This window comes from Ammodytes marinus (genome assembly GCF_949987685.1).
Source record: "Ammodytes marinus genome assembly, chromosome: 5".
In the NCBI taxonomy this organism is placed as follows: Eukaryota; Metazoa; Chordata; class Actinopteri; order Uranoscopiformes; family Ammodytidae; genus Ammodytes; species Ammodytes marinus.
The window spans coordinates 23,084,384-23,110,253 of record NC_137234.1 but is presented as its reverse complement, the minus strand read 5'-3'; the positions used below and the strand labels follow the sequence as shown (position 1 = coordinate 23,110,253).

The 25,870-nt window shown below is 43.9% G+C and overlaps 1 protein-coding gene across 1 annotated transcript in view; it reads right to left on the bottom strand.

The window, feature by feature from the left end:
• Positions 1-25,870, bottom strand: part of shank3a (SH3 and multiple ankyrin repeat domains 3a) — a gene marked incomplete at both ends in the record, with an annotated part of 140,380 nt that overhangs the window by 94,336 nt on the left and 20,174 nt on the right. Inside the window, 2 exons of the mRNA XM_080027789.1 lie at positions 3,922-3,993; positions 8,332-8,535. Coding sequence (XP_079883915.1) covers positions 3,922-3,993; positions 8,332-8,535 — 276 coding nt within the window. The remainder of the gene's footprint in view (positions 1-3,921; positions 3,994-8,331; positions 8,536-25,870) is intronic.

Sequence of the window (25,870 nt, the reverse complement as noted above, 5' to 3'; positions counted from 1 at the left end):
GGATAGGTTGGGGAGTGTTTGTGAAGAACTGGAGATAGAAAGTATAACAAAACAGGGAGATAATGGAAGGAAAATACAGTTTACAACAAAGAAAATATGAATACAATTGAATAAAAGACAATGAGAGCAATTACCAGGTACCTTACTATTGAGTCTGGCCTTCCTAGCTTCTTTAATTTTTTTCACCCTTCTCTCTTCTGCTTGTCTTCTGCCCAGAGCGGAGCCCATCTTACACACACACACGGACACGCTCCCCCGTCACACACGCAACTCCCGCAGGTCAGCTACAGTCCCAATGCCAAAACAGCATCCACATGGCCATATCCAGTCCCACTCCTTCTCGTCTCCACTCCTCTTGTTCTCTCTCTCCTTTTCTGCCTCACCACCTCTCGCCTTGTCAAAGTAACACATGCACACTCACATGGTCACTGGCACAAACACTCACCGGCACAGACAGACGGAGAGATGGTAAGGGGGGATTTTTGCAGGATGCCGGAGAGAAAGAGAGGGAGGGTGGGAAACGGGCGAGCTAGAGAAGAGTGAGGGAATATGGAGGGAGGAGAGAAAGCGTAAGATAGAGGGAGGGAATACCGAAAGAAGGGAGAGTGGGTTGGATGAGGAAGGGAGGGAAGACATGGATATTCCAAGTGAGAGGGATTAAAGAGAGGAGAACAGGCAGCTGAAAGGTAAAAGTCGAAACCTCTAATAGAATTTAAAAAATACAGTACTGAGTGCTGGTAGAGTTGTTACAGCAACGTGCTCAACCAAGTGTAACATGACTGTGGGAGCTTATGGTGACATTTAAATCCACTAATTGTTTGTACAAGTAACCTCACTGGCACAACACCAGAGATACAGTAGAAGTGCATGCACATGATGTGCATGTTCCCACACTGACACAAAGACACATACAACGTTTCAAATTAGAAACAGCAAAAACAATATTACACATGACAAAAAATATTTGTTATGTGTGCGCACATTCACAAGACAGTGAGTGTTCTGGATTGATATTTATCCACTTTTACTTTTTCAAAGTACAAGATGCCTCTTCCTTTTAGGAGATTATCCATAAAGGGACCTTAGTGAGTGAGGGATTACCCATAGGAGATACCCTCTCATCCTCTGCCATACAGCTGTGTGTGTGTGTGTGTGTGTGTGTGTGTGTGTGTGTGTGTGTGTGTGTGTGTGTGTGTTGCAGAAATCCAAAATCAAATTTCATGGCTGCATCTTGCAATAACACTGCACTGATAAGAGGGTTTAGTCGCTGTACAACTGCTCAGTGGGATCTGGCATCTGAAGACAATATCACAGTTACAATGAACTACATTCTCTGTGTACTCGCATTGTAAATGGAAAATAATGCAGTTATTCTCATTCATAAATCTAATATGCTGCTGACAGCAATACAAAGCATCAGTGTGGGAGGAAAAGCATTACTATGCAATACGTTTCATGGGGGAGCCTTTGGTGAATAATGCTTTCCCACCCATGTACACAACACATATTTGGCATATTCTGACCATTGCTTTAGCTTGCATACAAGACAAGACTCGTCATTTTTATCCCAAGAGTAAGCATTATATAATTATATATTGTGTGAGACTGCTTTATGATATCAGCACGGCACCTATGAAATGTCCTCAATCTGGCAGTGTGGTCTGTGCTTTCTGTGACCACATTACCAAATAGTGCGTTACTAAATTCTCTCCACTACTGTATGCCTCTTTAGCTTCTTTCATCCAACCCCCTTCCTAGTCATTTCTATGGCCTTGATGCCCAGGGCTTTCCATGATTGCTATACATATATATATATATATATATATATATATATATATATATATATATATATATACACACACACACACCACATATCATCCTTCTATCCAACTATTTAACCATCTAACCATCTTTCAGCCCTAATGCCTTGGTATTTACTGGTTACAGAATTATAAAAGTCCAATTGACTTTAGACTGCATTAGATTTGTTCTCCAGAACATAAATGAGGAGTTCCTCACAAATTAACATACATCTACACTTAGAAACCTCTAGGGTAGGATAAAGCATTGGGACTACGTTCCTAACAAATAAGAAGTTGGTGATCTTGTGATGAACATTCATTTCCATGATATTGTAATAAAGTCTTGTTCCCTCTTAACCTTTGGGAAAACGGAAGCATAAAAGCTAAGTTAGTTGAGGTTAGTTGGTTTGAAAGGACAACTGATGTAAAAAGATTGGACAATTTCAAGCACTGTAATCCTTTTGTCACACTGAAAGAAAGCCACCCATTCTGAAGCACTGTCTATCACATGGCCAGCCTCCTACTCCAAACACCCACACATGTGTACTCCTTTTTTTCTTCAAGTGTAATGTGTAAATTTCTCATGCGGCCCCGCGCGGTTAACCCGGACAGTTTTGAGGTGTGGAGGTCCGGTTGGGTCGGGTGCAGGAAGGGGAAAAAAAGAGAAACAAATCCTATTAATTATGACCCTATTTTAAACCCTGGCCTGCGGCTAATGAGCTCCATACCAGTAAAGTAGGCTAATGCTTGACCTCTGCCCAGCAGGACAGCGTGCAGCAGGATGAATAGTGAACATCCTGCCTGCCCAAGCCCAAATAGTCCTTGTTAACAGCACCTCCTTCTGCACCCCTGAATGTCTTTATGTAACAAAAGGGAATTTACTTTTTGGCATCACTAACTTAAAGCTAATCTTCACTAATGCAAGCAAGAGTGATTGGATTGCTTTTATTACCACATACTAGTAGGACGAGACCTGTGAAAAGCCTTTGACGTTCATGACAGAATAATAAGCATACTAAAAGTATAAATAATATACCATGTACCTAAAGTCAGAGTTAAAAAACAAAGAAATGTTTACGGAGGAAAATGTTTAGGCATGCATAAATAAAGCATATTTGCCCTTCTGAATAAGCAAACTGATATCTAGCTTGGATATGGCAATGGAATCAATTAGAATCCTACTTAAAGTTGAGATGCATTCCCTCAACATACTTTCACTGAGTATGTTGTTGAGATACTGATATCTCCAATAATGACTGTTGATTTGGTGTTCAAAAATGCAGATTAGTATCAGAAGAAAACAAGAATGAACTGTGCCTGCGTGTGGAGATACAGTCAATTTAACCACCCTCATTCTCTCCAATAACACAGCTGTCTGTGAGTACTCCTTTCCTAAAATATAAGCAGCTCAAACCACACAGTGGCTTGCACAGCCCATTCACACAATCAGGTTTGTCCTCAGTGAGATAGTGTTAGTGGCTGAGAGATTTCAATTCTTTCTTTTACCAGTTCCACATCTACACCTTGAGACAAGCCTATCACTAACAACATTTCTCTTTATATATGATGTATTGTGTGAAATTACCACTTTAATTGCAGCTGGGCAGAAACTGATCTTGGTGGAGTATGTCAGTTAAATACCACTCAAATGCTTTCTCATGGCAATGAAGCACAGTAGCAGATGCCAGCACGTCACACCAGACTGGTTAGACAAAGAACACAATTTGATAGCATGACTCATCCTGCTTGTCTGCATCATTTGTGTCTATCCCGCAGATCAGTTTAGACTTTGTATAATCTCCGTTGGGAGAAGCCCGGTCAAAAAATTACTGGATTAACGAATGCATGAACCAATCACCTTCCACTAACTGACGGAGAGTGAGGAGCGCCATTTTTTTGACCGGCTTTTGCAATATTCTGGATGGAATAATACAGAAGTTGTGAAGTGCTGATATCCTGTCATGTAATTTTAAAATATTTTCAGCAAATAACGGATGTCTGTGTGAGTTCTACAATGCTGCCTTGCGTAGAGGCACAAGTACTCATGCAAAGCTCTTAGGGCTTTGCACACGGCTCTTTAGATATGAGGATGACAGAGCGCACAGCTGTTTGGTTTTACCTTAGTGTGGAGCTTAGACAGCTGCTTTTCATCCAGGTGAGTCTCTGTGTAGACACGTCTTTTATAGCGAAACTGAAACACAACAAGAACAAACATAAGAAGTTAAGCAGTTAATTCCCATTTTTATGCTTGTCTTTGTTAAACAAACACTAAAATGTTTTAAACAATTGAATAAAGTTAGATTTACTAAGCTAAGCACAACAGTAAACACACATCCATTTGGCATAAACTAACATTCGATGACAACAAAATGGGCATTATGGCATGAATTGTGCTAATATGTCAAAGCAACCAATCAGAAATGCTTCAATTGGCTATATCTTTTAATCGAAGAGAATAGAAAATCTCAAAATACTACAGTGCTACTCCATCTTTTTCTTTGGCTACAAGTTTTCACTGATCTCCAACCCTATGTCCCTTTCTGCATGCTTGATCCAGCAGGACCAGCACTCTGCAAATATGTCCAGACATCCAGCATGACTGTGCCCAAGAGAGTAACATCTGATCATGAGGCAAGTGGTCATAAATGTTCCACCTCCATTAGGAAAAAAATTCCTCACTGAAAAAAAGAGTACAGTGGAAAGAGAACGTGGACTGTAAACCACCCTAAAGAGAGTGATGAAAAGTCGCACCATAGAATATTAGAAAAAACTTTGAAAAAAATAAGTTTTATTCCACTTCACTTGTACTTTTTATTTCACCTGGTACAAGTCTTTCATACAGTTCATCAAGGAATGACAATGGTTTTCAGTGTCTTTTTTTAATTAGATGTAGATTTAGCAGAATGACAAATTGCAGTCTTATAAACAGTAATTTTGTGTTAAATTAGGAAAATGTATGGTAACTGTATTTGTTTTTGCATTAGCACAAGGGTGTTGGTGGTAAACACGTTTGGGTAAGGAAACAGCATGAATTTTGGAAGATGTGGTCAGACTGGTCACTGACTGCATTTTGTGTCAGAGCAATCAAAAGTGATCCACTCTTAGGGGAAATTACATTCTGTTGTACCGGCTGTGTATAGAGTCCATCCCAAGTCCATAAGTCAAGTCCATTTACCATTTGAAACATGTACCGAGAAATTTGAGTTACAGATTGTCAAAATCTGTAATAGTGTTAATTAACAAAGTCGTTCCAAATCAATTGGTCACACAGTATCAGCTCTTCAGAGCAAGCTACAGTCTGTAACATCCTTTGTAATTAAATTTTGGCTTGTCCTAACAGAAACATATTGAAAAAGAGCAGAGAGACAGAAACTGAAATACTGACTCATTTACAATACTAAACTAAAATCTCCCTGTACAAAACCCTGAAGCTTTGGTTTAGAATATAACTTGCAAAAAATAAAAAATAAATAAACTAAATAAATGTGCAGGTAAAACATGACATACAAATTGACAAATCAAAAAATGGGAGATTTATTTAACAAAGAGAATGTGTTCTTTCCCAACATTTAGTGCAAATAGAGAGAAAAAACATTGAACTCTGTTAATCAGGCACTGATTACATTAAACCAATCCAATATGCAATAGGAGATTGTAGCAATACACATGGCAGAGCTAAAAGTCCCAACATCAATCAAACCAATGAGCCACATGAGCAGTGTTTTGTTCACTACAAGGAGCAAGCTGCATTAACGTACAAAGTTAAGTTAACTGTCCTTTCACTTTTGACAATCGTAATAGAGTTGTCTTATGACGACAAGCAATTTACTTCAGGTAGAAATCCAACAATGTGAGGCTTATTTCTAATGTCAGGAACAAACACAAAAGAAAAGATTTTCAAGATACCACATTTGATGGTGGAAACAGCTAGGCCTATTTCATATGCATGGTGAACAGCAATGAAAGAAAAATTATGTTATCTGATCAAAATATCACAACAATAGCACTGATATGCACTGGCTATCCTAGATATTTTAATAATGAAATACACAACTAGTCAAATCAATCTGAATATTTGTATATTTTCAGCCAGATGGAGATGATAAACCTTATTTGGCAAAATTGTTTTAAAAAATCCAATAAATGTTCTTAATTGAGGTGGCTGCTGCACTGCACATTAAATCCACTGAAGTGATAACTTGGAAGGCACAACCTGCAATGGGCAAATTTCTGTAAAAAAGTATTTTGTGCAAAATATATTATGAACACTATTCTGTTACAGTGCTGCATCTCTTTTTAGACTCCTCCAAGTGATGACATGTGAGAACTATAGGCAAGTATGCTTTTAAAGTTGCAGCTTATAATGTAAACAGTTAAGTCACTTCTAAACATGAAAACTACCAGACATTTTGAAACACTGCATGGTCCAATCTCTATTGACACCATAACCTCGGATCTTCCACAGGATGCAGATTGTGTGTGTGTGTGTGTGTGTGTGTGTGTGTGTGTGTGTGTGTGTGTGTGTGTGTTTTCCTGCTTGCAAGCATTCATGTGCTGATGTGTGGGCACATCTGTTTCACCTCTGTTGTATGGTGTTCACCAACAGGGTAAATCCACAACAGAGCTTTTGAGCTTCTAATCCCAAACTGCCAATCATCTCTACACACCACAGGCCCGCGCAAATAACTGCTGGTCAATCAATAACACAAACACGCACTGCTCCAACAGAGGAGCAGACACTCCTACACACACATTTTTATAATGTATACCAGTGGTTTTCAAACTGTGGGCATTTCTTTTTTATCATACAAAAAAAGGAATACAATGTTTTGGTCTAGATAGTTAATAGCCTAATAATTGAATCAGATCATCTGGGAGATAATCCGAGGTTCACATCCTAGCAGTGTGTATTGAATTTATTTAAAAAACATTTGGAAATGGGGATGCCTTCAGTTTCCCATGCACTGTGTATAGTTTATAGCCTATTTCAGCCTTGTCTTTGGAAATAAAGATTGCTGGACAAGAGTTCTTCTGCTTCGTTCCTCTCACTGCATTTAAATGCATTCACTATATTACAGAGAAATATGTCTTGTTAAATAATATTTTATTTTAAATTAATATTTTTATGGAAAATGTATGTGTCTTTCTTCAATAGCTTCTAATTCATCCGACCCAAATTATTTGTTCACACAAAATTCCTCATATTTAGCCTCTTAATTTTCCTCTCAAAGTGCACCAGATTCATGCATTTCACTTTAAAAAGGTAAAAAAAAAATCTCCTGGGGGGGCATACCCCCGGACCCCCCTAGGAGGGTCTGGTTCTCCGCTGGCTAATATTTTCCCCAGCAGGACATTGGAGGCACTAGCTATAAAACACTGGGTGTGTGAAGGACATTTAACAATACTCAGATATTTGGGCAAGTCTGTCTGCCTGTCTTTCTCACTCCGCTCAGTCACTACTATCCATGCTTAAAGGAAGCAGGATTAAACCACTGGTTTAATATGTTCAAATGTATTTAAAAAAAGCAAAACAAAAACATACTTAGATAAAAATGTTAAAATGTTTTAAACGCACAAAGATGTTTAGGATGTTTAAAAAATATGTTTAAAATGTGTAAAATAATTAAAAGATCTTTCAAAACACACAGGGATTTAGAACTTTTTTTGGGGTGGGGGGGGGCTCAGCTGAAATTTGTTCTCTGAGGGGGGGCTCACTCTCTCACACTTTGAAAACCCCTGGTGTATACGCTAACGCATCGGAAACCACAACTATTCAGCTGGATTGTGAAAAAGGACAGTTCAGATAATAAGTAGGTATAAACATGACCACAGTTAACCTGTTGTTTTAATAAAATATTCTTGAAAATATTGGCATATGTCAGTGCTGTTCTACTGACCCAACATTATGCCATTCAGTCAGAAAACCATCCAACATCTTTTATCAACCACTTTCTTTCATTCATTATCCGTCTGCATTTCTCTCAGATCAAAAATCATGAACGACAAGCACAACAATTATCTCAGAGAGATGGCAGCCGCTGCCAGCAACATGCTGTCATTGAGCGTGGAATTATTGCTGCTAGGTTTGACTGACACATCAAGACAGAAAAACACATACACTGCATGCACCATGAGGCACACACCCATATGCTGTAGTATGTACCTGTATAAACACACCTCAAAAAGATGACAGCAGATACACTTCATTAACAAAACCTTATAAAATTATTAACAACCAACGGAAAGCAACATCTGTTGAGGAAAATGACCTGAGGCAACACTACAGAGGGCCTTGAAGATTCATTTAAAAACATAGTGGGGCTGCATATAGCCTTATACAGTTTGGTTGTGTCATCTTAGAATCGACTCAGGCTCAAAAAAGACATTAATAGTGAATCCTTCCCCCAACCCTATAATCATTATTTGGAGAATGAAAGGGTAAATACTGAGATATTGTGGTGACATTTTATCTCCTACTCTCCTACCGACACTCATTAAAGTCTCATACATACACATGGCCCATACCTACCTCCAGGTAAGGTACCGGGGCAATGGATGGGAAGGGGTATTCCCTTAGCTGTCTCTCCTCATCGAGAAACTTGCCAGCCTTGCCGTTGTAAGCCGGCTGGAACAGGCCATAGTTGAGAACATCCTTCAGGCTCTGGTTGAGAGTACACAGGATCTGCTGTTTGGAACGCCAGATAGGAGCATCCACATTGAATTTCATACATTTCTGCAGAGACAAGAAGAAAATAGGAGAAAAAGGGTTAAGCACATGTCATTTTTTCTAAATATCAAATATTGCACAAGAGATTGAAGAGTGATATTTCACTGATTCACACATATAACATCTTGGTGCTGAAAAATGTACACAATATACAATTGCAACTCTTTCATCAGAGAAGCACTTCTTAAATTTCCAATTCCATGCCTGGAGGAGAAGCTAGGCATTTTATTATAATAAGCTATTCACATAGGTATAGCCTTTTACCATTCTCCATTACCTTTCAGAAAAGGTCATTGTGAAAGCTAGTGCTAGGTACCATACAGAAGTAGACAAAATCATAATATAAGCAAAAGCTCTTAAAGAACCACTCTTCTGACATCCATTTTTCAGCAATATAAATTTGAGTCTCCATGTGAGTGTTCATTATTCATGCTCTGAACAAGTAGGCTGGCTAGTATGTAACTACTAAACCAAAGCTGCAGTATATCTGTCTCCAGTCATACATTACACAGTTCACAGTATGGATGCCCGTGGGAAAAATATGAAAAAGATAATCCACCTTTGATTACCGTCTGCGCTCTAATTATCAACAGCATATGTCATTCTTACACTGAAATCACCCGAGTGATTTCTTCCATGAATTATTGAGGTATAGAGGTTGGTGGTTAACTGTTTACTGAACCTTAGATACTGCGTAAATCATGCTTTAAATAAATTACAATGCTATTTTCAAGTAGTGTGTCCAGAGTGTAAAGGACTGTGGTTATTGTGCAGAGGCAGGGCACTTTCTTTTGGTTGCCACATTGCGGAGCCTGAGCAACAGAAGGCAGAGAAAGAGAGCAAAAAGAGAGAGCTTGAGTGAAGTCAGTGAGTGAGTGCACAAAACTCATAAGTTATAAACCAATCAATGCCACTTGCTTGCAATATCAATTCAAAACCTCAGCCCTATCCTGTGCATCACGGTATGTCCCTGACACTCAGATGCAAGACAACCACATGCTGATGCACACACCAGTTCATCTGTCAAAGACATAAAAACAAGAACAATTCTGGTATAATAGTATTACTTAGAGATAACACTCTGCCTTTAAACAGAAAAAAATAAATGACTGAACAAATGGCTGTGTTTAGTACCCCATAATTTATCAAAACAACACCTAGACACTCTAAGGCCGATAGAATGTTAGGGTGAGCGGAAATAGGTGTGGCTGTATTTGATGGTAGAGGTGTTCTATTCCAATAATCAGGATCTCTGTTTTTCCAAGCTGAACAGCACAACATTGCTGCACATCAAGTATTTCTGTACCCACACAGCTAGTGTATGCCTGTATAATTAATAGCTTGTTGACAGCATTGGGTTAGTCTACTGTCTTAGCCTATTGTAGACAGGATCATGTGCTCAGCGTTGTCAAACAATTTCTGAACTCAAACAATAGAAATATAATTGCGCAGAAATCGAGCAGAAGTGGAAGTTTTAAAATAAGTTAAGTGTTTATTCGAATTGATCAAAACGGCATCCTTCGGCGTTTAGTTGAACTGGAGACATTTCAAAATATCTGGTACACATTCAGAAGGTGGACTTAAAAAGGGATCATTTTAAAAGATCTAGGAAAACAACTTTTGTTCAGCATTGAATCATAATTGTGTCAGCTTAAAGCAATGCAGGGGAAATGAATGTGCAACATACTGTATAAGTGTCCTCGGCCCCAGTGCAGGGTTACAGACGACCTGCTTTCAAAAGCCTACAACGCAGCAGCGCGTATGGGTCGGATAAGCAACTCCCTCTCCCTCCTAATGCTGGCACTCTCGACTTCGCTGCAACAGGCTGCAGTTGAGCCAGCTATGCAGGACCTTAGTGATGCGTCCCTACAGGCCTTTGCCCTCATGTCTAGGGAATTGGGGCGTGTTATGTCCACCCTGGTCCAGACTCGCCGCCATGTTTGGTTGGCTCAGTCGCCCCTGACGGAGCCGTGCAGGAAGGCCCTCAGAGCCATACCAGTGATGCCGGGGGAGCTGTTTGGAGCAGCTGCCCTGGAGACGCTGGAGCGGGTTGCCCAAGCTAGGCAAACCAACCAGCAGCTGTCGGGTCTCCGCAGGAGTGCGTCCGCCCCTAGCAGGCATAGAGCCCCCCCGGCTGCCCCCCGGGGCCGTTCGTAGCCTTATCCAGCAAGAGCCGAGGACCCCCGTAGGTCTTGGCGGCCTGCCCAGCAACCCGCCGATAACTTTCGTGCCCCCACCCACCCAGGCAGCCTAAGGCCGCGGAGCCTCGCCGGTATCCCTCCAGAGCTGACAGGGGCCGGGGGGCCAGGCGCTAGGACTACGGGGCCGGTCGTCGGCTGTTTTTCCCAGCAGCAGCTCAGTTACTGGGCTGCCTGTACTATAGACCCCTGGGTGGTTTCCACCTTAACCCGGGGGTACGAATTACAGTTCCGACGCCGGCCCCAGGCTTTTGGCCGGGTCAAGATGACAGTTGTCAGCGATCCGGCGAAGGCCTCAGCTCTGGCCCAGGAGCTATCCGCCCTCCTGGCCAAGGGTGCAATCGAGCCAGTGGACCCTCAGTTACAACCCGGGGGGTTCTACTCGGCGTACTTTCTGGTACCCAAGAAAGACGGCGGATTCCGGCCCATTCTGGACCTAAGGGGCCTCAACAAGTTTTTCAAAATTTTACCCTTCCATATGCTCACCTCGGCAGACACCCTGAGGGTGGTTGCCAGGGGGGAGTGGTTCACGACTATAAAGGATGCCTATTTCCATGTGCCCGTGGCGTCACACCACAGGCAGTTCCTGAGGTTTGCCTATCGGAACCGGCATTTCCAGTTCAGGGTACTTCCCTTCGGGCTTTCCGTCTCCCCGAGGGTCTTCACCAGAGTTGAGGCGGCAGCCCTCGCACCTCGCAGTCATCCAGGATTCATAGAACCGTGAGTGCACGGAATCTTTCGCCTCCGTGAGAATGGTGACTGATTCCCTCACTGCAATCAGGTGTGTGGCACTGATTGGCTGATTGAGCCCAGGTGTGAGGAGGTTATATATGCCCTGAGACCCCAGTGCTCTGTGCTGCTCATTGTCTCACCTTAAGAGGTAGTGAGAGGTTGTCTCCGAGTGCTATCTGTGTTCAGTGTTACAATGTCAACTGTCCGTTCAGCTGCTTGGCAGCGGTGGTTTTGTTCTTGCTTTAGTTTGCTATATTAAAAGGAGCCACTTTTTCCAGGACATATCATCGCACCTCTCCATCTGTCACTCCTGGCATTGGAATTGTTACATAATATTAATAATACATTAAATAAATGTGGGTCTAGAGGCACCCTCTTCTTTTGGGAGTTAATTACAATGTTTAAGTGTCCACTCCTTAATGAGGATCCCACTGTTTTATCACTGATTCAAGCCATTGCAGTACTTTCTACACACAATACATCATTGAGACCGCTTGATCAAAATCAATTATTACCAGAAATCCTATAGTATCAAAAACTGAACCCATGTTAACTGCCCTCTGGTGGATCATCAATGTAATGCAGGAATAATTGGTTGCTTTTCTATAATTAAAGATGGCCACTTTGTTGTTGTAACCCATTTTACATACCATATATACATTTATGTATTTTTCCTAAAAAGAAAGATTAATAAATGGATAATAAAAGGGTATAAATACAAAAGGGCCATATGTATGATATGCATGTGTATATTACTGTATATATCCATGATACTGTTTAATTATAAATGAAACAAAAGGAATTGTATTTTATTTCTGATTGTAAAGAACTTGATAAACATGATAACATGATATAAATGGTGATGCGAGCAAAATCATCATGGAAGTAAAATATCATACATAAAGTATTTATTTTCCTCTGAAAAAATGTAATTACTTAATTTGAAGAAAATGTATATTTTTGATATTTGTATATAAAGGAAAGAACACATTGATATTTGATATTTATTTCATGTGTCATGGTTCAAAGGTTGAGGACATTTGGTCCAGTCATTCTATTGTCAATTTATTTATAATAAATTAGTCATAATGTGTATATACGCTACCCTACAAGTCAGTGGTGTCCAGGGCTGGACTGGGACAAAAAATCGGCCCTGGCATTTTTGGCCATGGCAGCCCACCATGATTATTTATACGATATGTGGAGGCAGGGGCGTTGCTCCAAATTCTGGGCCCCTATACAGGAAGTCCTGATGGGCCCTCTGAGAGGCAGTCTTACAATACAAACATGTAAAAGCTATGTTTGTCTATAGTCCAAAACGTATGAGTGACTGGTCACTCTCTGAGCCAGATAACAACACAATGTTTCTATTGATGAATGACCAAATCATTACGCGTACTTGAACACAACCCCTGGTCTAATGACTCTTAATAACCATGCACACACACAGTGTTTCTCACAGGAATTTGGGAGACTGTGTCGTGGACCCTCGACCTTCTAGAGGGGTCCGGGGGAATGCTCCCCCGGGAGATTTTTTTTCAAATGTTAAAGTAAAATTCATCAATCTGGTGCACTTTGAAGAGAAAACTAAGGATAAATCAACTGTTTCCTATGTAAGCTATTTAGTAGGCTATTATTTGCTGGAATAATGTATAGACACAGATGACCAAAAAGCAGAAAGTAGAAATGTACATGTTTAAAAAATCCAGTCAGCTTCGGGATTTTTTTTCCTTTGTTTGTATTTTTTAATGGCCCAATATAGGCCCCTGATCTTCGTAGCCCCGAACAATGTTATTTAAAAAATAACATAAATGTACTGACGAATGAAAGGCCCATGAAATCTTTTTTTTCCCTAAATAACGTTTTTCTGGGCCTTCAAAGATCAGGGGCCTATATTGAGCCAGTAAAAAAAAAAAAAAAAAAAAAAAAATATATATATATATATATATATATATATATATATATATTTATTTGGGTGCAGCCCCCCTCTGCTTTGGGCCCCCCAAGCCTGTCCGCAGTCCGACGGCCCTGAACGTAACTGACCATCGTCAGATGCTCATAATTACGGAGTAGAAGTTGAATGCATGATAATACAATTTAATGCAGCCTCTGAATGGGCGGCCCTCTGCTGTGTGTGTGATTGGGCCAGGCCCAGCCTAGAACCAATCATAATGAGTAATGGCCTGGGACAAAGTTTTATTTAACTTTCAGTTGAAGTTGACAGCCTGCACGCACAATTATATGTCCATGGCACTCCCGAGAGGGAAGGGCCCTCGGCCCTCGGCTGTGTGACTTGGCCGGGCCGGGCCGAGTCACACAGCCGAGGGTCCATTTAAAAAAAAAATATATATATTTTTTTTTTATTTTTTTATAAATGGACCCGGCCCGGCCCAAAATGCCTGCCGGCCCACCGGGCATTTGCCCGGTACGCCCGATGGCCAGTCCAGCCCTGGTGGTGTCTCAAACTAAATTCAATGAGCCCTCAAATGAACAGTCATGGAATATCACTATACCCATTTGTTTTAACATGTAAAGGCAATGACTTACACAAGTTAAGCAGTGGTGGTTCAAGGAGTCCTCCAATCACAGTCTCTTATTTTCATCTGATTTATGCCATCAACATTACTTTTTTTGTTATAACATATGGCCTATACTATATAAACTAATACAAATAACTAACTGATGGCCACAGGCAATCTCTATCATGTGTGGTAGCAGTCCTCTGCATTTGGGCTTTCATATCCACTTTCATAACTAATTGAATCTCAGTATGGAGGAAGTGTCAATTAAAAGGTTGAAAGAGTTCTGTAGATTGGGCTAATGGACTTCAAATTATGTATTTTATACAAATATGTCGACAGTTTTCTAATATCTAGCATTAAATGTCGAACCGTAGTCAGACATATTTTTAAGATTCACATTTAATGAATTTTAGCCAAACATGCACCATCAAACTGGACAGGCTGTCCACTGTTCAATCCAAGAGTTAAAATAATAATGAGAAGAACAGCAGAAGGAATGAATCAAATGTGTGCAGGGAAGAAGATGCTCAGTGGAGAGCTATTGTCTTATTATTTTAAGGACATTAAGGACTAGTACAGCCTTAATTATTAGAGTATCATGGAACAACACAAATGAGGTTGAAAGGTTACACAGTCTTTCCGTGCAGCAAATTGACTGCATGCATTCCAAATTGAACAGAACACGATCTCTTAGATGAAGTGAATGGTAGTAGTCCCATCTCTTTTGCTGCTGTGGTTCACATACAGTAGACAATTAATGGACAGGTCACTGTTTCGCTGTGGTTCCTTGGTGCCATTAAAACCAGGGGTCTTATCTCAAATAAAGACTTTGAATGAATCTCTCCTTTTCCCTGTTCCTTCAAACTGCATTGCAACCAACTATTGGAAATACACCAAGGAAAACAGAGGCAAGAACTAATAGACCATTTGTCAAAGCAGAAAAGCACAGGCATGCAGATCCTTGACACAAACAACCTACAAACAACTAAATAAAAAACAATATTGCCATGGGGCTTCCTGTCACAGGTAGCCGGTAGCTGAGATGCTTGAGTTGCACAATGTTGCCATTAAACAACATTGCTTGGTTATAGATAGGGCTGAACAAATCATTAATTCCAAATCAGGATTTCGAAAAAATCGCAATAAGCAAATTGCAAAGGTTGTGATTCAAGATATCTAACAGAGGGTGTAAACTGTCATGTCAATGGTTTTTAGAAATGCATGCCGTCATCCTTGGTGAAACTCTACCCATCAATCAGGAGGGGCATACCCATCGTCTACCAGTCATACTTATCTATCAGAAATGGACTAGGCAAATGCTTATACGTCCACTAACAACAAGCACGTGAAACATATAGGCCTAAGAAAAAAAAGTGCAGTTTAAGTATGAACAAATTTGAGTCAGAGCTGAAAAATTACGTCACAACAATCGATCGAACTGCACTTAAGTCCCACCAATACACTTTTAAATTATGACTTTAAGTTGAAGAGTCGCTTCCTCCAAACGGCATATGTCACCACATATTCACTACAGAGAATATTGCCTTACTATATCAAAGGACATAGCTTCAGTGTTTGGCAAGAGCTGCATCTTGCTTTTGGTAAGTCTCTTTCGCCCTCTCATTCTCCATTTCCCAAACTAAAGATTAAATTATTTTATTTTTTATCCCAAATCAAATCTCAAACGTGATATCTCTCAGAAAAATCGCTATAAGACATTTTATCCCAGATCGTTCAGCACTAGTGATAGTTCCGTGGTAGCAGCTTGCTGCCTGAAGAAACATTAAGTCCATGTGAGTAAATGCAAGGCCATGCTAGGTTAACCCATTGATGACTATGGCAATCTAGGATGCATGTCCTTAATGCCTGAGGGTTTTCTGATAAAATAGTATGAAAAGTCTACCAAAACCTTAATATCTAAGCCTGTGTAGCACATAGAAACATGAAATAAAATACATTTAAAAGTTAAGGTTCACAGGTTTTATTTAAACATGCTCCCTTAGCGCTTACAAACCAACAAATTTTTCTAAAAATCGTCAAAATTAAATGGGGGAGAAAAAAAAGAATAAATAATATAAAATATTTAAAAATAATGTGCTAAACGAGGTTATAATCCTGCTTCCTTTTAGCATGGATAGTAGTGACTGAGTGTGCAGTGGAGGGATAAAGATGGGCAGATATAGGAAGGAGAAGAACTGCATATATACTGCATTCTACTAAAAAAGCCTGGTCTTCACCCTGTGTTAACAGGAGAGTTACAATACCACAAAATGTTCCAAGGTAAAAAATAAAAACAGACACACTGGGAGAATCAGCTAAATGTTTGAAAGAATGAACTTGGATTCTGAAAAAATACGTACACTGGGCGTTTTTCTTTTCTTTCCTTTCCTTTTACTTTCTTTTGACAGTCCAGAGACTTAATGATGAGTACACATTTATTCCTAGCGAAACTTAAAGATACTAGTGTGTTTAATTAGTATCCCAGGTATCCTTAATCTTATAGTCATGCAGCCAGTGTAAAATGAGAAAATGACACTGTTTACACTGCTTCACATTGAACATGGCAAAAAAAGAAGGGAAAGCAGAGAGTGGTCTGGAGAGATATGAAAAGTGATAGCCAAGCATGGTCAACACAAAGGTTACAAGACTATCTTCAAAAAGCCTGATGTTCTTTTGAACAAATTAAGTACAACGTCACACCATCTGTCGCTTTCTGAATTAAAATGGGCTCCATATCAGAGGACCCAGGTTGACTGCACTTCTAAGAGAAATACACCAAAAGCCAGACTGGACTAAAATGCATGTTGACAAGCCACAGTCCTTTTGATAGAATGTGCTTTGGACAGATGAAACAAATGTTCAGCTTTTTAGTGAATCACGCCAACCCTATATTCACAAAAGAAGAAAAAATAAAGCCTTCAGAGAAAACTACCATATGCCCACTATGGAGGAGGCTCAATGATGTTTGGGGATTGCTTTGCTGCCTCAGGCACTGGGTACCTTGAATCTGTGCAGGGCACAATTGAATCAGAAGGCACTTTGGATCTAAAAATATAGGTCAGGTTTTCCCCGGGAAAAAGTGTTAGGCATGTTGGCAACAGAGCCTCACACTTGGGTAAAATTGTAAGACTGCAATTATAGTGGACATTATTGCAATAGCGATATGATAAAAAAAAAAAAATTCCATCAGTCTACTTGCCTGTTTTTTAAGGAAAAAAATATAGTTAAAAAAAAAAATCTCCATTTAATAACGAGACTAGTTGAATACCTAGTATATGGTTGGACTACAATTTGGTTAAGGTAGCCCAGTGTAAATGGCTGTTAATATTAGGCTACTGTGTAGTAGTGAAGTAGGCTAGATGTAGTTTAAATGCTAATGCAGAGTATGAAAATCTATGTTTTTAAATAAGGTTGGTGAAACATGTTAAGTTGTCTCAAAATAAGTTCTGGTTTGTGTCAAAGGTGCCACGAGGAACTTTTAAATATTTCTGAAACAGTGTAATTGTTCCTCTGATGATCATAAGTGACATGTAACTGCAAACTGTAACGAGACAATCAGTGCAAAGAATGCTATTGTTATATAGTTTTTCTTAATGCCTTTGTCCTGGGTACGCTGACCCAAGAACTATAGCTGCATAATAAAAACACTACTGCTTTTGTCCAAGGGGGTGCAAGAATTAACACAAACTGAAGGTTCCTCTGAGCAACTTTAAAGGTGCTGTAAGCGGAATAGTTATTTTTGCTAACTTCCTGTCAGTTACTGCAGTTAGCAGTGCCCTCGCTCGTCCCTACGTCACCACATTATTGCACTGCGGTCTTCAAGCAGCAAGTTATCTAGAATCATCTCAGATCCATAAGTGTGATAAAACATGATAAAAACCATCAAAACAGACATTGGGAAGGATTTTGACCTGCTCCGCCATTGTAGGCGCATACACATTCACCCATATGTTGCTCTGTGTGGTGGCCTGACACACGCCATCACACCTGCTGCCGCTGGCCTCCAACACTGGCCGGTCGGGTAATCTCCGGGTGCCTGCTGACCATCATCGTTGGTCCCACCCACATCAGCCGCATCCTGGTCACTCCGATCGTTGTGTACTCAACTGGCTACTGACTGCTAGCGGGTCGCCCTCGCTCAGCTACCAAGTGGCGGCTAACGATCGCTGGCGCTGCTCCGTCAGCCACATCTGGTCGCATCCATCCTCCTCACTCCGCATGGTCTCCCCTCAGTCAGACTCTTCCCCTGGTTCATCATGATCACCTATTCACCTGAACAGCTGTTTGGACTTTTCAACCACCTCATCCCATCATCCATCTCAGTCATTCAACAACTTGGACTCCTATGCCGCCGCCGCTACATCCACAGAGGCTCCCGCCGCGGGTTTGTTTTGACCCAGCACGGAAACTCCATCCCATTCGTCCGGTTACCTGCAAGCTCCGTCGCACCTCTGCCACGTCATTAGGACTCACCCGCTATTGGACCATTCACCGCTTCTGTCAGGCAGCAGCTCACCAGGCAGGACAGAAAACATGGACTGGATTTCACTGCTGTCCTTTCTCCTCACCCACACATCACTTCACTTAACATCTCATCTGCACCACCAAATGTCCAATCATCTATATACTCAACCACCACCACCCCTCCACCCAGTTTCCCCCCCCTCCCCTCCGCCCCCCTGCACAGCTAACCTGGCTAACCTCAGACCTCTCCAGCCTGCCCTTATCCCATCACCCTCTGGCTGTGCCAACTTTGCCCTCCTCAACACCCGCTCACTCAACAATAAAGCCCCCGCCATACATGAACTCATCCTCGACAATAATCTGGACCTCCTTCTACTTACTGAAACCTGGCAACGACCCAATGACTTTTTCTCCCTCAACCAAGCATCTCCCCCTGGTTTCAGCTACATCGCCAAACCCCGCCCCTCCCGCCGTGGAGGTGGCCTTGCCGTCATCCACAAACAGAATTATTTGTACAGAGAACTCACCCTCCCCTCAGTATCATCCTTTGAATTCATTGCTTTTAAAGCCTCCTCCTCCACGACAGTTATCCTCATCTACAGGCCACCCAAACCTAATCCCTCCTTCCTTTCCGACTTCACCGAGCTCATCACATTAGCATCAACCCTCTCTCCACGCCTGCTGTTACTTGGTGACATTAATATCCACATGGACTCCCCCACCTTCAAGCTCTCATCTGAACTCACCACTTTACTGGACAATTTTGATCTCACTCAACATGTCACCTTCCCAACTCATGACAAAGGACACATCCTCGACCTTGTCTGCTCTATCAATCTCCCTGTACTCAACCTCCACCCATGCCCAGGGCTGTACGCTTATTTTTTTAGGTGGTAGCACTGGTGCTAGCAAGCAAAAAAAATCAGTAGCACAAAAATAAATTTGGTAGCACACAAAGTATGATCGAAAACTTGCATAACCTTAACCCATGCATTTCGCTCTAATTACCTTTTAGCCTGTCATCTTGGTCTCATTTGAAATTCTCAATTAATATCATATCCTAGTGTGTGCAATAATAATTGTAGAAACATGAATAGGGGTGCACTGATTGCAATTTAGACAAAATAATCTAACCTGCCAATTGCAATCTTTTGCTGATTCAGAATTATTTCTCCTCATAAAATGTATATATATTTTTTGTATACACATATAATTATTATATTCATAATAATAAAATGTTTTGGTAAATGTCCTTCTGTTAATTAAAACCAAACTTTAAAACATATAGCCTATTAAATAAATAAGTATACATATTGGTACAATTTAGGATAAGTTAAATAGGTTGTTGTGAATGTGTTGGGAGGTGTTCTTCAGTGGCTTATCAGTTATTTCAAACTTTGTTTAAATAGACTACTGTTGACTTTTCTCTGCAGCTGAATGAGTTGCCTTTCTAGCTAGAGCACTGCAGGGCTGTGAAGCGCAAACTTCCTGTTCTTACCGGCTTCAAAGTAAAAGTCAACTCACGTTTGGCTAGTAACAGGCTTTTAATGTGAAGGCGCACAGGAAATGTTCTGTTTGCACACGCGCTAACTTAACTGCGTGCCGTCTCCTTCCGGTTATTACCGTTGGTGAAGTGTATTAGATGCTAGCACTAGTGCGAGCAGCATTGTATTCATCATCGCACGTGATCAATTTCAGTAGCAAATGCGATCAAAACTGTCGCACTGTACAGCCCTTCCCATGCCCCTTTCCCCTCTCTGATCACAAATTTATACTGTTCACCATCCTCGACCCCACCCCCCGCCCCCACCCCCTCAGAGAAATCACCTTCCGTAACCTCAAATCCATTGATCCCCACCATCTCTGTGACCTGCTCTCCTCCACCCTCCCCCTGGACTCAACCCTCAGCTCACCTTCTTCTTTCGTGTATCGTTTCATATGTCCAACTTCGTGTCGTGTAGCCACTCCCTCGTCTCAGGTCCCACTTGGAAGAGGCCCTCCTCTGAAGGTGGTTTATGCCGGGGACAGGTGGTGATGATGTGGTCGGCAGTCTGCTCAGGCTCCCCGCACTCACACGCTGCACTGTCTGTTAGGCCCCACTTTTTCATGGACGCTTTGAAGCAGCCAACCCCTGTGCGAAGGCGGTTCAGGAGGGTCCATTGCCGGCGAGGTAGATCTTCTCCCTCAACGCCACCTCCAGGATCCTGGATGTAATGGTGTAGGCGTGTCTGTCCTGCTGACTCCCACTCCTGCTTCCATGCCGCTGCCAGCCAGGCTTTGGTTGTCAGATCCTCCGGGATGGAAATAAGCATCTCTTGTGCGGCCCGATTGTATGGGTGGCGGGACTTGAGTCTGCTTGGAGGTGTTGCCATGGTGGTGGTTTCATGGAGGAGGTGCCAGCTGTGTTCCTGGGCTTTCCTTGCCAGGGCGAGGGTAGCGGCCTCTCGCCGTAGGCCGGCTGGCGCTATTCCTGCTAGGACTGGCAGGTAGAACACGGGGGTGGGTTTCAGGCAGCCATTTATGATCCGGAGGGCATTGTTGATGGCCGTATCGACCTTCTTGACATGTGGGCTTCTACTCCAGGTTGGGGCACAGTACTCAGCTGCAGAGAATACGAGGGCTTGTGTGGAGATACGTAGAACCTTGGCCGAGGCCCCCCAGGTTGTACCAGCTAGGCGCCGGATGAGTGAGACCCTTGCTGTTACTTTAGCCCTCACTTCATCCAAGTGTTGTTTGTAGGACAGTGTCCTGTCCAGGCGTACGCCCAGGTACTTTGGGGCCTGCTGGAACTCCAGGGGTTTGTTGTCCACTGAGATCTCCAGCTCCCTTCTTGCTTCCCTGTTGCAGAGGTGGAATGCTGCTGATACAGTCTTTCCCTTACTGAGCTGCAGTCGCCAGCTTCGAAGGTAGGCAGCCAGGACGTCCATGTCCTGATTAAGACCCTCTTCAACCGCCTTCCATGTGGGCCGGTGTAGCATGATGGCTAGATCATCCGCGTATCCATACCTTCTAGATGTCGTCACCGGTAGGTCAAAGATGTAGATGTTGAAGAGCATCGGTGAGAGGACAGACCCTTGTGGGACCCCGTTTCTCAGCCTCCTGAGCCTGCTACGCTGGCCGTCACTGGTCTGGAGAATGAAGCTGCGGTTTGACAGCATCTCCATGATGAAGTTGACCATATGACGGTCCGGGATTGTTCTCAGCAGCTTCAGGTGGAGTCCGCGGTGCCAGACGGTGTCGTAAGCAGCAGTCAGGTCCAGTAATACCACCCCAGCTTTGGTTTTGGCCTGGAAGCTGTCCTCGAGATCTTGTGTGAGAAGGGTTACCTGGTCCACTGTAGACCTGCCCCGGCGGAAGCCAGCCTGTTCCCTCGGTAGCTGTGAGTCAACTACTGGCTCAATTCGGCTGTGTATCATCCTCTCCAGGATTTTAAAAGGGACGCACAGCAACGAGATTGGTCTGTAGGACTTGGGGTCATCCGCAGGTTTGTTGGGTTTCAAGAGGGCTATGACAGCGGCCCGTCGCCATGCCCTTGGGAGCTTGGACCTCCGGAGGCACGCAGAGAAGAATGCACACAGCCAGGCAGATGTTATTTCGCTCTGGTGGATCACAAACTCTGGGTGAATGTTGTCAGAGCCTGGTGCCTTGCCTTGTTTGAGTTTGGCCATAGCGTCCTTGAGCTCAGCTGGTGTGAAATCTCCTGACAGGTTGGCATTGACACTGGCCGCCCTAGAGAGACTGGATACCTCGTGGGATGTTGAGCGGGCAAACTCTTTGTCTGCGTCTGGGAAGCGGCCATTTTTCAGGAGTTGGGCTGCGATGGCGTTTGCTGTCACAGGGCACTTGGGAGGCGGTGTACTTCTTCCTGAGAGCTGGTTTATGGTCTGCCACGCTTTACGGCTGGAGTGGGTGAAGTCAATCGACTCGACGACCTCTGTCCATCTAGCCCTGCGAGTGGCGTCCAGCTTCTCAAGCAGTGCCGTTGCTGTCGCATCCACTTCAGCTCTTGAGCTAGCCTGCTGGTGGGCTCGCAGGAGGTGGTTGCACTCCTCGTTCCAACCCGGGATGTAGTTTGCATTGTAGCCTCGTGGTATGGTTTTCTTCGCTGCCCCTGTCAGCACTTCACAGTAGGCTGCATATGCAGCATCCACATTAGGAGTGTCTGGGTCCGGGAGGGTGACAGATCTTCTCTCTGTGTCAAAAGAAAAAGCATGCCAGTTGGCCTTCCGGAAATTCCATCTTTTGACAGGCTTCCCTGCGACCGGCTGCACCAGTGATGGTATTCTGATGACAGACGGTCGGTGGTGTGATCGGGGGAACCTGTCAATGACCCTTCTCTCTGGCATCGGGTACTTACTGTGGAACACAGCAAAGGCGAGGTCTGGGTTGGTGAAGGTGTTCCATCTGGAGGAGTAGAAGCTTGGTGGCTCTTTGGGGTCAAACAGGAGATGGGCGTTGGCATTGGAGGCCCACTCGCTCAGCGTCTCCCCATCCGGTGTTGTGTGGGAGTATCCCCAGTCGGTGTGCTGGCAGTTAAAATCCCCGGCGTAGATGGCGGGTGCCGGGGTAGTTGGGAGGGCCGATGTGGACAGTACAGATGGTGGGGGCTTGTACACGTTCACAACCGTTGTTGTCTGTATCCTCGTGGACATCCACTCGAGACTAGCGCCTGGAGGGGATTGGCCTGTGGCTGTCCAGCTGAGGTCAGACCTGACAAAGGTGGCCATCCCGTGCTGCCTGCTGAGGATGGAGCCGGCGAGGTGGAACCCGGGCAACCTGAGAAAGTCTGCTTTTCCACAGTGCGTCTCCTGAAGGAGGACGGCCGCGACTTCATGGGAGTCGGCGAGGTGGCGTATGATGTCCAGTTTGGCGGTGGTGAGGCCCTCGACATTTAGCTGGAGCACTGCCAGGCCCTGGCGCTCGATGGTCGGGATGGCTGCCCGCCCTGACGTGAGCTTGCGTCCCCCCGGCCTCTTGCGCCCTGATCTGACAGCGTGACGATTGGGTGGCGACATTAGTTTCGTGAGCTGGTCTTGCACCATATCTCATTACTTGCAGGGGAGGCCGCGTGGAGGCTGTCGTCTTCTCCCAGCTCACCTGATGATCTTACAAACCACCTTAATTCTACCCTGTCTTCCTCCCTCAACACCCTGGCCCCCCTAAAAACCAAAACTGTCTCCTTTAATACTTCTTCACCCTGGTTCACACCTGCACTCCGCAAATTGAAACAGACTGGCTGCCAACTCGAACGACTCTCCAAAAAAACCTCACTCACAGTCCACCACCAAGCCTACAAACTCCACCTCACTGCCTACAAAGACGCCCTCACCGCTGCCAAGTCTGCCTACCTCTCCGCCATCTTCTCTGACCCCTGCCAAAACCCCAGAACCCTCTTCTCCAGTGAGCAACCTCCTCAAACCCCGGACCAGCACCCTCTCCACCTCCACCCCAGATCTATGCAACTCATTCCTCCAGTTTTTCGCTGACAAAATCACCACCATCAACCATTCACTTTTCCCTGTACATGAACCCCCTGCACATTCAATGGCCTCTCCCCTACCCATTTCGCTGGACCTCCCAACCCTCCTCCCCATTGCCGTCTCTCCCACTTCGACCTGGTTACCTCTCCTGCACTCTCCAAGCTTATAAGCTCCTCCAAACCCACTACCTACTCCCTTGACCCCCTCCCCACTCCCCTGCTCAAGTCCTGCCTCCCCTTTCTCTGCCCCTACCTCACCAAACTCTTTAACTCCTCACTGTCCCATGGAATTGTCCCTTCTGCATTCAAATCTGCTGCGGTCACCCCCACCCTCAAGAAACCTGGTCTCGACCGCCTCCCTCTGTAACTACCGCCCAATCTCCAACCTCCCCTTCCTCTCCAAAACCCTTGAACGCATAGTCACCAAACAACTCCAATCCCATCTCCACGCCAATAACCTCTTTGAATCCCTCCAATCTGGCTTCCGCCCCCTCCACAGCACAGAAACTGCTCTCCTCAAAGTCTTCAATGACCTCCTCACCTCTGCCGACGCTGGTTCCCTCAACTTCCTCATCCTCCTTGACCTGAGTGCAGCCTTCGATACTGTAAACCACACCATCCTGCTCACCAGACTCAGACCTCGGTATTGAAGGTACTGCACTCAGCTGGCTTCATTCATATCTCTCCGACAGATCTCACTTCATCTCCCTCCACAACCACACATCTGCCACAGTCACCGTCACACAAGGTGTTCCCCAAGGTTCTGTACTCTGCCCCCTCCTATTCATCATTTACCTCCTCCCCCTTGGTCAGTTACTTCGCCATTTCTCAATGGACTTCCACTGTTATGCTGATGACACCCAAATTTAGCTGAGTACCAAATCCCCCCACAACCACCCCATCTCCCACATTGAATCCTGCCTGTCTTCACTAACACTCTGGATGAAAAATAACTCAACAGCAACAAAACTGAACTCCTCCTAATTGGCTCCAAATCCACCCTCAGCAAACTCACAACCCCTCCTCCCCCCCACACTCACTATCGATGGCACCCCCCAGGCCTGCAATCTTGGCGTAATTTTTGATCCCACCCTCTCCCTTGAACCCCACATCCGCCACACCATCAAAACCTCCTTCTATCACCTCCGTAATATTGCAAAGATTAGATCCTCCCTCACACCCCACGCTGCTGAAAGACTCATCCATGCCTTCATCTCCTCCCGCCTTGACTATTGCAATTCACTCCTCGCCGGCATCAGCACCACCTCCATCAACAGACTCCAACGTGTCCAGAATGCAGCTGCCCGTCTCCTCACTCACACCAACTCGTGGAACCACATCACCCCAGTCCTCAAAAAGCACCACTGGCTCCCCATTTAATTCCGGATCGATTACAAACTCCTGGTCCTCACCTACAAAGCCCTCCACCATCTGGCCCCCCCATATCTCACTGACCTCCTCTCCCCCTATCAACCCCCCCGGGCCCTCAGATCCTCCTCAGCCAGTCTCTTCTCCACCCACACATCAAAACTCTGCAGCCTTGGCGACAGAGCTTTCTCCAGGGCAGCTCCCAGGCTCTGGAACAGCCTCCCCCAATATATCCGTGACTCTGAGTCCCTCACCATCTTCCAGTCCAAACTCAAGACCCATACATATTGTAGTCTATGGATCTACCGTACCTGGCAACGGTAACTTGCTAGAGCCTAACGTTTAGTTATTTGGATGAGAAAGGTTGTAGGCGTCTATACTTTCCCGAGCAAATGCACTGGAACACAGACAGGTCGGAACTCGGAACTACCAAGTCGGAAATTTCTGATTTCCGAGTATAAAGGAACGCAGCATTCAACTGAAACTGGAGCGAGACTTCGAAGTCATCGTTCTCAGCCACTCGCTCTGTTCACTGATTGGACCGTCAGAAATCTGCCTGAGCAGGAACCCATGAATAC